General features: G+C 39.0%; 1 protein-coding gene across 1 annotated transcript in view; it reads left to right on the top strand.

Moving 5' to 3' along the window:
• Nucleotides 1-14,312: 14,312 nt before the first annotated feature.
• The window catches only part of LOC124621981 (NEDD4 family-interacting protein 1-like), a 59,439-nt gene continuing 59,070 nt past the window's right edge, over nt 14,313-14,681 (top strand). Inside the window, exon 1 of the mRNA XM_047147518.1 lies at nt 14,313-14,473. Within this exon, the coding sequence (XP_047003474.1) occupies nt 14,447-14,473 (27 nt within the window). The 5' untranslated portion in view covers nt 14,313-14,446. The remainder of the gene's footprint in view (nt 14,474-14,681) is intronic.

Genomic DNA, 14,681 nt, shown 5'->3' with positions numbered 1-14,681 from the left:
ATAATTATTCTGCATGCTCATTCTTCTTCTGGTTTTGTTTCTGAGAGTAAACTTGTATTTACGTGTAAGAAAAACAGCAGTGACTACCATTCGAAAATGAAAGCTGTCAGTTTCGTGACGTGATTCACAATTCTTGTCATACCTTGCTTCGAAGTCGGTCAAGGCCAGATATAATTCTACTGCTACAGAGAACACATCAAGTATAAACACCAGAAAAGCGGATATTTTTCCCTAGCTTAAAAATAAAAATATTGAATACAGTATAAACCAGACTCGTGCCTATCCCTTGCAGCTTGTTAATTTATACAAGTCACGTGCAGAATGTACAAACGTGACTTCCTTCCACGTAATGGGGCCACAGAGTTTTGCGTTTAGCCATGTGTCACTGTCAGTTTAGCCCTATTGAATTAATTTGGGCAAAGGATAAGGCTGTATTGGAGGAAAAAAACCATTCAAGAAAACATTCGCTGAATCGCTTGAGCATGAGGCAATAAGCAACATCCCACCTGTAGCGTGGGCACAGTCTGTGTGGCATGTTGAAAAGCTTCAGAAAGAATAATTTGACAGGGAAGTGATGATGGATATAAGCCTTGAACCTATCATCGTAAATTTACAGTCAGATTGTTCAGAAACAGATTCATATAGAAGTGACGATGGTATTGTGATGCAGACTTTGGAACAAAATAATAATATATCTTAGTCTTAAAGACTTATGATTTAACAAATGTGTTTGTGAATATATCTGTTGCGCATATAAAAATGAGAACTTCCTAGCCTTTTCGATTGGGACTTTGTATCCTTTGAATTATGCAGATTATAATGTTCAACATATTGTCCAAGAAGACGTTTCCCACTATGTTGTATGCTCTATTAATGTGCGAGAATGCAGCTGGATAAATTTGTCAAAAGTCCGATATTTCCACATGTAAACCCCTGTCATTTCCAAGGCACAAACTAGATAAGGCCCTAAAATGACAGTAACTGTTTATCGATGGTTTTCGATGTTATCGGTCATCATTCCTCCAGAGTTATTCGCAGATGACCGTTAATTGTTTGCTTGTTCAATAGAGTATAACTTTGGTCTCTCACTGTAATGTCGGAAAAGATAGTTTACACTCATTATGCTTGCTGATAGCAAAAGTATGACAATTTACTGACCATTTTTATGGCAGACTTTTCATTAGTCTTTTCTACCACTAATTATTTTTTATGCATGGTGATTACACTAAACTACAGTCAAACACATCAACACACACATCTTATACACAGTTTTAAAAATTCTATTGAGTAGAAGCAGTTGTCAAGCAAATATAATGACTTCGGTTTGTACTTGAAGTTAATTTTGTTGTGCATTAAATTTTTACTTATAATATTGTACCTGAAGTTAATTTTGATGTGCATTACATTTTTATTTATAATAAAGTTCAAATCGCAATAAATGATAATTATTACAAACAGTTTCGATGATCTTGTCGTTAGACAATTGTCATTTTGAGAAAAAATGTACTTCACGTCTTCACAAAGCTGTGTCAGCTGTTCACGCCTCCCGACTTCAGGCACACCAAATCCCTGGAGCAGTGGATGCAACATTGTCACAATGCCAATTAATATTTCTCTGATGACGACTGATCGAAATTGGTTTTAATATTTACTGTTCCCCTCATAGATTTGATCGTATAATACGATGTACCATAGGCAAATGAGCCTGCCTGTTGTTCACAGCAACGCAGTTTGGCAACATGGACTTTGTTCGCTCACTATCTTTAGCCACACATGCGCAGTTCACGTCCCTTCACTGCTCCGCCTCTATACACGGAAGTGTCATCTTACGTGATGCATGCTATAGTCAACGATTTTCTGGAGGGAACTGTACGTTTTGCATATGAACACCTTGACATTGTAGGTTTGCTTCCTCTGTCAAATGGTTAGTGGTTTTTGGTGACCATGACTGATCACTTTATGGGCTGGCCGGAGGCAGTGCTGGTGGACAGTATCTCTGTGGTAACCCTTAGCCTCCAAGTTTGCATCGGCATTGCTAGCAAGAGTCGGCTGCCAACAGCTCTTAACTACTGACTGCAGCTAGCAGTTCGGATCTGATGTGTTCACACAGCTGGCAAAGTTCTGTGTGTATATACTTCACAAGACAAAGACTTACATCCTGCCAGTAATACTATTACTGTTAGCATCGTTCCCTGAAGGCGGTGCTCATGTGCCATCAAACCACCTGGATGTCTGACCATCTGGCAGATCTCCTTGGCCTACAAACCACATGTAAGCTGGACATTGACTCCTTGGCTGTGGAACTAGCCTATGGCGAACCGTTGCTCTTTCCTGGGAACTTTTTCGATGCTACTCGTAATTCTCTACAGACCTCAATGCAAGACCAAAAGGATTCTCTTTGCTGGCTAAGAGACCACATTGCTCAGATCCAACCTCCCAAGGCCTCCAGACATGCCACGCCAACCACTTACATGCATCGCGATTTAGACAACTGCTCGCACTTAACGCTCCAAACTGCCAGTTTCACGCCACCTCCACAACCCCCCCTCTCACTGGCCCATATCGTGTCTTATGAAAAAGATACGCAGACGCTAGACATCGCCATAAAAACAAGTCCACAACTGCATCAAGACCGCATCATCTCCCTGCACTAGCGCCATAGCCTCCACCAGAGTTGCAAACACTGGCAGCTAGCTGACAAAGAACAACGACAAGTTCGCACAGCCCAGCCCTGGTGACATGTGCGTTTTCCTGCCCATTTCCAAGACAATGCACTGTTTACACCAAAGAGGGTGATGTAGCGTCTGCTACGTGGGTCGCAGCGTCAGACGAGATTCACGCCAACCAGTGATGCTACGTGTATTCAGTGGTGTAGTGTCACATGTGCACGGCGACAAGTAAATAGTGACGAGATAAATCTCGCGTGAACAGCCTGGTGTGAGTGTACAAAGGACACAATATTTCGACAGTCGACCTTGTTGCCATCATCAGCACAACTGATGATGGCAACCAGGTCGATTGCCGAAATATTGTATCCTTGTGTCCTGGCGGCATGTGCGTTTTCCTGCACAACTGATGATGGCTACAAGATCGATTGCCAAAATATTGTGTCCTTTGTACAATCACACCAGGCTGTTCACTCGAGATCTATTTCGTCATGAAATACGCCTGGATAAATTGAAGAATCACAAGTGAATCGTAGATATCAGGCAGTTCCGCGCCTGCAGCCAGGGGAGCTGTGTTTTGTATATGCCTTTGTGATTTCTGCATGTTGTTAATTCCTTGATGTGTGAATTTTGATATGCTTTTGTTTGTTCCATGTGTAGTTGCTCTGTACTTATTATTTGTCGTTCCTCGTTACAGTAGTAACAACTCTCCTGCTTTTCATGGAATATTCTTAAGCTCAGGAATGTTATTGGTATCACTGAATAGTTTGTGATCTTCTGCTGACCTCCTGTTGCGATTGTTTTTCGAGCTAGTAAATATATTCAGTTATTCATCAACATAGAATTTTAATCCAGCTCAGTTACTACTCTCAGACTGAATATGTCATTTCAAAGGTCAGTCGGCCCAAATTACAATGACCCTGACAAGGTTTTCATATATCTCCAGCTGATTTGGGAATGTTTTGTATTGAATGTCCTCTTATTCTGAATCCAATGCAGTAGATCGTCTGGGAATAGAATATTAGTATGTATATCTTACAGCCGCTGCTGAAATACTATATGTATTATGTGTTTATCCATCATAACCAGAGCTAGTTTCACTTTGACTGTAACTGTTGAACATTAACAGCTGCATTTTATTTTGTAGTTACTTTGGACATTATCTGCCACTACCTTATACCACGACCATTTCTTTGATGACGTAAAACATGTCATAAAGTTGTCTGGTTTGCTTCTGTGTTGATTCAGTGTTGTCTGTCTGTGGTATTCTATTTCTTTGGGTATATCAGTTGTGAATTAATCTTGGGTCAGTTGTTGCAGCATATACCTTGGCTCCTCTTGGGGACAGAGGTAACATCATACTGCAAAATCTACAGCAGAGTCGTTTAGCTAAGATCTTAAACTACAGTATGGCATAAAGGTATTGTAGTACATGTATCACTTCTTGTACAAAAAATGCAGCATAGACAAAATAATTTTCGTAATGAAAATTTGTGGGACATGTGTCTTTTTGGACGAGTCATCACTACTTCAAAATATTTTACCACCTTATTGGCATATGGGAGGTATTGATAGAATATAAGAACACTTTTAAAGACAAATTAAAATATCTTTGTTTGACAACTGTTTCCTCTTCATACAAGAAGTTTAATTTTTCAGTGGATGGTCGCTCTTATTCTTAATTTATCGCTCACTCTTTTTCACGCCCCTAATATTTTTATAAGGAAAGCCTGCAATCAAAGCAATTGTGTGCAGAGTATGGAAACATTTTATGGCCACAAATCAAGTGAAAACAAATTGCTCCTATAAAAGTAGACAATAGACTCACAGATCACAGTGCATTGCAGTTCAGTGAAGTGTGTGTTTGTGTGGACAGTGAATAGTGTTGTGATACAAATGAATAATGTTTGAGGATTTTTACAGGATAATATTCTTGGATGCATAAACTAGATTTTTTAAAAATTGTTTCCATTTTTAATTAAGATAACATGTTTCACATCATTTTGTAAATCATCTATGGATGGATTAACAACTAACTGACTACAAGAAAGCCAAAACAGACTTTCAGTGTGGTTTTCGATGCTGTGTTAATGTATTTATGGAGAATCTCTGACAGTTCTACGAATATGATTGTAACATTTGCTATTTTTGAGTTTTTTTATCAAGCTCAGGACACATATGTGGCTGAAGCATCAAGTTGCAGAAAGCTATTGAATCTTAAAGTAGAGACCTCATCACTGAATAATGCTAGCTGTTGGGATGTAGACACAGTGCCAGACTTATCCGTATGCAGCTACATAATGGTACAGCAATTCCAAAGACTTAATTCACTGAGAAATGTATACTTTAGTGCTGATACTACTGTCAGTGTGATTATTTTAATGCTCTATTTGGAGAAGGCACATGATCATAAATTGTACGAAATTCAGCCACATTAAAAATTATGCAAGAAAAGGAAGACTGAAGGGATTCTTCCAGTGATATTGGATGGTGTATCTGTGCTAAGCTCAAAGAGATAGAGAGTCCATAGAGAGGCTGTGGCGTGTTATTTAGCGCTCCCTGCGGTGTCACATGGTACTAGTTGTAGTCATTTTTCAGGAAACCATTCTGCGGGTGTTTTAAATGTTAGAGAGTTCGTTTATGGTTTCATAAGCTACACAGTTGCTGAGTTTCTTTTCAGAGTCGCGTGTGCAGTGTGCATAGAGTATAAATGGACGCATATATATAGAAAAAAGATTGAAAATTCGAGTAATTATTCTTACGATTGTGCTCTGTAACTTCTGATTTCGTGTACAGTGATGTATTTGTTTACTTGTGTAATAAAGGTCGTTTGATCTAAGTTCTTCAAAGCATATTATATTCTGAAAATTTTGTGATGTTGGAGAAGCTAATAAAGGCCTGAATCATACTTAGTAGCATTGCTGATCCGTCAGGACCATGAAATTCTACCGGTAGGCATTTTTGTTTTGTTTTTTGTGACTACTAACTTGGTTGCTGGTTGGAAAGTGTGGTCAATTACGTCCGTTTTACATGACTCAGTTTCTTGGCAGTTGCAATGGGCATTACTGCAGTAACTGTTTTTGTTGCTTTCTGAAAACTGAAACATGCTTTCAAATTAGAAAACATAGATTACAGGAGGCAAGCTCTTTAATTTGCTGTGAACAAACAGTTATTTGTTTTAAATTATAGCTTCAGCTTATGATAGAAGCCCTTCATATGCAAGTATAAAGTACAAATTACTCCATTAGTAAATATTGGTATGACTTTGTACAGTGATAGTTGTTCTCCAATGCTTCGATCTATAACAGGCAGCTAGATATTTGAATTTATAGCTTCCAATCATTATGTAGCTAAGGTACAATGTGCAATGTGTATATTAATCTGGTACTGAATCTTAGTAATCGATATGTGGAAGGGTAGTCATGGGACTAAAGTACGATATTCGCCCCTCACCCTCCCACCACTTCCCTCCCTTATAGTGAGACTGACCTGTAGCAAAGCTTGATTTTACAGTCACCCCTTATTTAACTGCACTTTGCCATATTTAACGCATTTTCCTCATAACAACTAAAACTGCAGTGCAAGTATGGAAAACGTATATTACACTCCTGGAAATTGAAATAAGAACACCGTGAATTCATTGTCCCAGGAAGGGGAAACTTTATTGACACATTCCTGGGGTCAGATACATCACATGATCACACTGACAGAACCACAGGCACATAGACACAGGCAACAGAGCATGCACAATGTCGGCACTAGTACAGTGTATATCCACCTTTCGCAGCAATGCAGGCTGCTATTCTCCCATGGAGACGATCGTAGAGATGCTGATTGTAGTCCTGTGGAACGGCTTGCCATGCCATTTCCACCTGGCGCCTCAGTTGGACCAGCGTTCGTGCTGGACGTGCAGACCGCGTGAGACGACGCTTCATCCAGTCCCAAACATGCTCAGTGGGGGACAGATCCGGAGATCTTGCTGGCCAGGGTAGTTGACTTACACCTTCTAGAGCACGTTGGGTGGCACGGGATACATGCGGACGTGCATTGTCCTGTTGGAACAGCAAGTTCCCTTGCCGGTCTAGGAATGGTAGAACGATGGGTTCGATGACGGTTTGGATGTACCGTGCACTATTCAGTGTCCCCTCGACGATCACCAGTGGTGTACGGCCAGTGTAGGAGATCGCTCCCCACACCATGATGCCGGGTGTTGCCCCTGTGTGCCTCGGTCGTATGCAGTCCTGATTGTGGCGCTCACCTGCACGGCGCCAAACACGCATACGACCATCATTGGCACCAAGGCAGAAGCGACTCTCGTCGCTGAAGACGACACGTCTCCATTCGTCCCTCCATTCACGCCTGTCGCGACACCACTGGAGGCGGGCTGCACGATGTTGGGGCGTGAGCGGAAGACGGCCTAACAGTGTGCGGGACCGTAGCCCAGCTTCATGGAGACGGTTGCGAATGGTCCTGGCCGATACCCCAGGAGCAACAGTGTCCCTAATTTGCTGGGAAGTGGCGGTGCGGTCCCCTACGGCACTGCGTAGGATCCTACGGTCTTGGCGTGCATCCGTGCGTCGCTGCGGTCCGGTCCCAGGTCGACGGGCACGTGCACCTTCCGCCGACCACTGGCGACAACATCGATGTACTGTGGAGACCTCACGCCCCACATGTTGAGCAATTCGGCGGTACGTCCACCCGGCCTCCTGCATGCCCACTATACGCCCTCGCTCAAAGTCCGTCAACTGCACATACGGTTCACGTCCACGCTGTCGCGGCATGCTACCAGTGTTAAAGACTGCGATGGAGCTCCGTATGCCACGGCAAACTGGCTGACACTGACGGCGGCGGTGCACAAATGCTGCGCAGCTAGCGCCATTCGACGGCCAACACCGCGGTTCCTGGTGTGTCCGCTGTGCCGTGCGTGTGATCATTGCTTGTACAGCCCTCTCGCAGTGTCCGGAGCAAGTATGGTGGGTCTGACACACCGGTGTCAATGTGTTCTTTTTTCCATTTCCAGGAGTGTAGATAATGGGCAAGTTTCCAAGTGTTTTGCTGCAATTATAAAAATATATCAAAAATAAACTACGAAAGATATAAGGGGAGTCTTCTACGCAACTTCGCAAAATTTGGTTCTTTACGTAACTTCATCTAAGCAGAGTAATCTGATTCATGAGAAAGAGAAAGGCGTATTTTGGCTATTATTTTAGTAAATATACATTCAACTATAAACTTCATTGCGTATTCGACTGCCTGTGTGGCTTAGATCGCAGTATACCTACAGTGTGGGGAGGTGTCTCCATGCTCAGTGCAACACAGTTTTTACTGTGAAAGTGAAATGATCGACACATACGACCAAAATTAACGTAATATTTCTGTAGAACGTTCTTCTCTAAAATGACTGCTATTCTTCGAAAGTTCTCTGTAGAAAAGGGTTCACTGAAGCACATGAATATGGATACTAAACTAAATTTTACAGACCGCATCTCCTACTTGTAAATGCTCTGCTAGTGACCATCTGGGTTTACAGTATTTAAATGCAAATTACAGACACTGATAACAGATGATTTATATAAACTGTAATTGCGCTATACGTAAAGAAAATAGTGTTAATAAACGCTAATAGATGCAATGTCGTAATTTCCTTACGCACTGTCATGTACCATGCCCTTTCATTTGACTTCCGGAAACATGGCGGAGCCTTCATCAGTTTTCTTCATTCTGGTCGTGGCATTGCCTCTTTACGGTATTCTATCTCCATGGTTAAGGTCTATTGGAAAAATATTGTTTCGAAGACTGGAAATTCAGACCATACGAATCTTCTCTGAGTCACAAGGGGGTTTTCATACCGGATATTAATTCTCGGCTGTCTTCATACGGAATTCCATGAACATGATTTATCACTTTGGCAAGATGGCGGCGAGTGTAAAAGTAATTCTTGTATCCCCACGAAAAAAAGTAAATTTCGGTAGTAAAAAGAATACGAGTGTAAATTGTAAGGACGAGATCTCGAAGCTAAACGAACGAATATCCAGTTTACAAATTATAGTCGGTGCTTTAAAGCTGGACATAAAGAAACTTCATGCGGAAAAATGTGAGTTGCTGAAGAAGCAAGGAGACTCGACATCTGCAAACAAGTGGCAAACAATGACGGGAGACAACTGCACTCAGAAAGTACAATCCCAAAATAGCAGTGAAACTTCAGTATGTATAAACAGTGGGGATAAAAACTGCACTTAGAAAGTACAATCTCAAAGCAGCAGTGAAACTTTAATGCATAAAAACTGTCAAACTAGAACGTATAACGACCTTGTGGGAGTATTCACTACTGAAGATGAAATGAACACGCCAGCCGAAGTCGAAAAGTTACGAAATGAACCACAAAAAGTAAACAAACCGTTGCTCGATGAACTTTCGACTGCTAACATTGTAAAATACGGAAAAATATGTGTATTAGGCGATAGCCACGGCCGTGGAATTGCCGCAGTGCTGACAGAAAAATGCAATTACAGGGCAAACGGTTTCGTGAAGCCTGGGGCTCCATTAAGTGAACTGAAAAACCTTACAAAATTACGTGAAGTAAATAGTCTGTGTAAGGATGGCTTTGTTGTATTACTGGGAGGATGAAATGACGTATATAGAAATGAGTCGTTCAAGGCTAGCACAGAACTGAGAAAATGCCTCAATAATTTATCTCACATGAATGTACTCGTTGTAAATATCCTGCATCGTCACGATTTACCGAGGTGGTTGTGTGTAAACAGTGAAATTCATGATGCAAACAAGAGTTTCAGTGAAAAATGTACTCACTTCGTAAATGCAGACGTTATTGACGTAAACAGTTTGGAGCGAAGGCTCCATACAGTTGACAGTCTTCATTTAAATGCATTAGGAAAGGAGGTACGTACAGAAAAAATTTTTACTCGTATTTAGCGGTGCAATGAAGTACCCAGGACAAGTGGAAATCGATCACAAGTAACAAAGCGTTCTTTTCATGCAGCGAACAATATAGCCATCAATCAGTGTCAAATCACAAAATGGTTTAAAACCAATAGGCCAGAAAGTAACATTCAAGCTGGGAAACAAACTCAAATTATGAAATGGTTCAAGTCAAAAAGAAATGAAGCACAAATTTTGCAAGCTCCAAAAATAATGAGAGACAAACAAGCTGCTGTATGTGTGTCTTCCAGAACAAGGAAAGCTCCAGAGAGGAACAGTGATTTTTTTTATGGCTGGCACCAGGGAAATCACTTCAGCGCCATCCAGATCCAGTGCCATCAAGAATGTAACTGTGGATGTAAGTACACAATAGCAAAGTGACAAAGAAATGTACAAGCCAAGTGAGCAAGCTGATGGGCTGCTACAGAAGAATCCAGACCTACCCTTTTGTGAGGATGGCTCATTATTAAATATTAGGTCTTTAAAAAATAAAATTAATGATCTTAGTAGTAACTATATAATGTATTGTAATATAAATGGTTTAAGTGCTGAATACTCATGTAACAGAAGCTCTAAGTTTTTTATCTGAATTTCTAAATGTTAAAGTAATTTGTTTAAATGATCAATGGCTTGGTAGTGATACCATAAAAATCTTAAATAAAATTGAAAACTTCAAGGTAGCTACCAGCTTTTATAGGATAAATAAGTTATGAGGAGGTTCATGCATACTCATCCATTCTGATTTAGATTACCATGTAAGATGTGACTTCAATTGTTTTAATGAAGAGTGTATTTTTGAGAGTTGCTGTGTTGAGTTAAAGGACTTAAATGTTGTTATAATATCAATTTATAGAATCCCAGGGAAGAGTGACAACTGAGCGTTTCCTACATAAATTTCAGAGTTTGTTAGAATACCTCAGTAAAGAAAAGAGGAAAAAAATTATAGTTGCTGCTGATTTCAACATCAATGTGTTGAATGAAACATGTGAGGTATCAAAATTAATAAAAAAAATATGGCTTCAAATTAAATTTTTCTGAATCTACAAGAGAGAATGCTCTGTCAGCTACATGCATTGACAATATTTTAACAAATTACGTATTTGAAGATAGATATAAATTTTGTCTAGATCTAGGAATTTCTGATCATTCAGCATTATTCATTGAGCTACCCAGAGCAGGTAGAGAAGTCCCATGTAAAAAAGCTTATGTAAAAAGGATCTTCAACCAACAAACTTTGACTCTATTCGATTATAAGCTGAAGGAGACAGAATGGCACTTTGACAAAAATGTATTATGCACAGCAAATTTTGAAGCATTTCTAAGGGATTTTCTAAGTGTTTTCAATGAAATGTTTCCACAAAGAACTTATTTTAATAAAATGAGAAAATTATAATGGATCACTAAAGGTATAAAAATCTCCAGTGCTAAGGAAAGACAGCTACATAAAGAACTAAGACATAATAAAAAAAATTGAATCTACTGAATATGTTAAACGATACAAAAGTACATTTAAGAAAGTTGTCAAAGCAGCAAAGCAAATGACAAATAATAAATTAATCTTAAAACATGAGAATAAATCAAAGGCATTGTGGTCAGATGTAAAACACAAATTAGGTATCAAAGCCTCTAGACATGGAATTAGTTATAATTAAGCTTGAAGATGAGATCAGTGTAAATCTGGCTAAAATTTCAGAATGATTCAATGACTTCTTCATTAATGTAGTGAAACCAGAGCTTAATGTTGCAGATTATGAGAACAATGTATGTCCATTTGAACTAAATCATAATTCTGAATGCCTCACAAAAATCAAAACAGTTTCAACAATAGATGTAGAAAAAATTATATTAAAACTAAAAAACAAAAATTCTGCTGGTTGGGATGGAATACCAGCAAAAGTCCTGACATTTGTGTGTAAAATAATAGGATACCCACTATCTAAAATAATAAACCAATCCTTTGAACAAGGAAGCTTCCCAGAGGTGCTGAAGTATGCAGAAGTAAAACCGTTGCACAAAAAAGGGTCAAGAGAGGATATGGGGAATTACCGTCCCATCTCCCTTCTTCCAGTCCTATCAAAAATCTTTGAAAATGCTGCTGCTATACAGATTCGAAATTTTATGGAGAAATATAATATTATTACATAAAACCAATTTGGTTTCCAGCGTGCCAAAAGTACTATTGACGCAATTAATAAGTTTATCGACAAGATCAGCAAATCATTAGACAACCATAATAAAGGTAAAGGAATCTTTTGTGATCTCAAAAAAAACCTTTGACTCTGTAAATCATGCACTGCTCATCTATAAGCTGGACAAGTATGGGGTCAAAGGTAATGTTCTAAATTGGCTTACGTCATACTTATCAAATAGGAAATAAAGAGTGATTGTCTCATCAAATGCAGCAAATTACTATTCAAAATGGAAAACAGTAGCCCAAGGTGTCCCTCAAGGCTCGATTCTAGGACCTATTTTGTTTTTGTTCTATGTTAATGATTTGCCAAACAATATAAATACTCCATCGATTTTATTTGCAGATGACACATCTGTATTAATTGAAAACCAGGAGCCAGAAAACATCCCTCTCTACATAATAAACACATTGAACAAACTAGGAACATGGTTCCAACTGAATGGATTAATACTGACATCCCCAAAAACCACATGGTCCAATTCAGAACAAAACAGTCAAAGCCCCAAGAAATTAAAATAACTCATAAAAATCAGGATATAGAAGAAGTGGATTATGTGAAGCTTTTAGGGTTAAACCTAGATAAAAATTTTTTTGGAATAAACATGTTGACTACCTGTTAAACAAATTATGTAGCTTTGCATTTGCTATGCAAATATTAGCTGCTGCAACAGACATGAATACATGGAAAATTGCATACCACAGCTACTTTCAATCAGTTGTAAGGTATGGTATTATTTTTTGGGGAAATTCAAGCAATATATTGTGCATATGAAAGTTACAGAAAAGAATAATAAGGGACATGTTTACTGCCCATCCAAGGACATCATGTCGCCCACTATTTGAAAAACAACAGTTATTAACAGTTCCCTCCTATACATCTATGATATTATCATCTTTCTACACAGCAATTTTGAGTTATTCGAGAAAAACTGTTTCAATCACACGTTTAACATGAGAAACAAAGACAATTTTATGCTTCCCACTCATCGCTTAACCTCTATACGCTGTCTCCTTAGTATATGGCAATGAAAATTCATACCAAGCAAAAAGGAAAGAATTTTCTGAGTATGAACCCAGAGTCACTGAAAACAAAGCTATATGATGTACTTGTCAAACTCTGCTACTACGCTGTTGAGGAGTTCATGAAGGATGAACTGAACATTGAGCAGGATAAATTTACATATAGTCTTGTGTGTAAATGTAGCTGTCCTTCACAAAAGCGAGGAAAGAAAAATAAAAGTTTATATTAATGTTAAAATTCTTTAAACCAATTAGGCCAAAGTTGTGTGATCCATTTTTTGACGTGTCTCCGGTACACTAATCATATGATTAGAAATTGTATGTTATGAAACGAATAAAACAATATTCGCTATTGTTTATGACATTCGTCTTTTTCATTGCAGTTTTTGATAGTGTTACCAGGCAAAGCCTTTACAGTTTTTTCCATTAAATATTATTCCTCATTGTTACATAAGTTCTCTTGTCATGAGAGTTCTCTGAAAGACCCAATACAGTGTCATCGCAACAGTTCTGAAACAGAGAAGACGCTGATGGTCCGTAAACACTCATCAAATGGATACAGTCTGCCTTATGGAGCTGAGGTCTGACAAAGTGAGCCCACAAAAAGACGCATAGGCAATCTGTGCCTGCAAAAACACTCACAGGGTGCAATGTCCTCAGACTCAAGAGTGAGACACAGAGTTTGACCGAACACAAGTAAATGGAAGAAGTAAATCGCGCGACTGCTGGGATAGCAGAGCTGGATGATATTTGGCTGCACAGTTTGAAGGGTGCCCTTAAACCTCACTATTCACATGCGGAAACATTATAGAAAATATCGTGTTGCCATGAGATTGACCAGGCACAGACATTAATGTGGCAACTCCAGTAGCGTAAAGAAGCTGTGTTCAGGAAATGAATATTACGATGACTGTCGTCAACAAAAAACTTATATTTAATTCTAATTACAAACAAAAACTTCTTAAAAGTGTAATTTTGCGTTCCAAATCTATAGCGTAGCCTCAAATTTATCTTTTAAAATATTCAGTCTGAGGACACTGGTCACAGTAATAGTGAAATGCCAAGAGTAATATGCCGGCAACGACTGATAGTGTCAGCGTCAGCGATTGCAGAGACGCATAGAACGGTACAACAGTCACACCCTCCTACTGTCACTGCCGAAAACCAGTTATTGTAGTTAGAAACAAATCAACATTTTGAATTAACATCTAGCAGTGCATGATACACTCCATGTGCTAATTTGTTCGAATTTGAAACATTACAGTAGGCTACTACAATGCAATTGAAAATACCGTAAGACAACGAAGTAAAGGTACAACTCACTGGAGAGACAGTAGAAATGCAGAGAAACTGCAAAGCACATTATGGAAAATCGGATTAACTGGTGGAATTTGTGCTGATTAATATCGAGTGCCTTCCGTTAATCGTTTCTAGGACCGGTACATTTTTACTAATATCAGTAGAAATTTGTATGACCTGCGATATCGCTGCATCTTTGTTATTGTATAATGTCTGTGGCTGTCAGCCATCGATTTGGGAAGGGTAGTGATTGTTATTTATAGTTTTGTTTTAGTGTCACTTGTAATAAAAATTAGTAGTTTTTTAAATTAGTGTAGCTAAAGAGATTGTCATGGAAGTAAACAATACATATGGCACAGTGAGTAAATGTTACCTCAAATCCTTATTTCGGAAGCGAAGGTTCATTTATTGAGCTTTCGTGGCTATCAAATATTTAACATATCTTGTCCCCATATCTATACATGAAACATTGTCAACCTATTGTCCGCCCATATAAATGGTTTTCTAGTTGACGTAACTCGCTTGAGCGATGCTTTGTCTTCGAACAATGTATTGTATTGGACACA

The sequence above is a fragment of the Schistocerca americana genome, chromosome 7 (assembly GCF_021461395.2).
Source record: "Schistocerca americana isolate TAMUIC-IGC-003095 chromosome 7, iqSchAmer2.1, whole genome shotgun sequence".
Lineage (NCBI taxonomy): Eukaryota > Metazoa > Arthropoda > Insecta > Orthoptera > Acrididae > Schistocerca > Schistocerca americana.
Note: the sequence above shows the minus strand (reverse complement) of the source record. Positions and strands in the feature narration are given on the sequence as shown.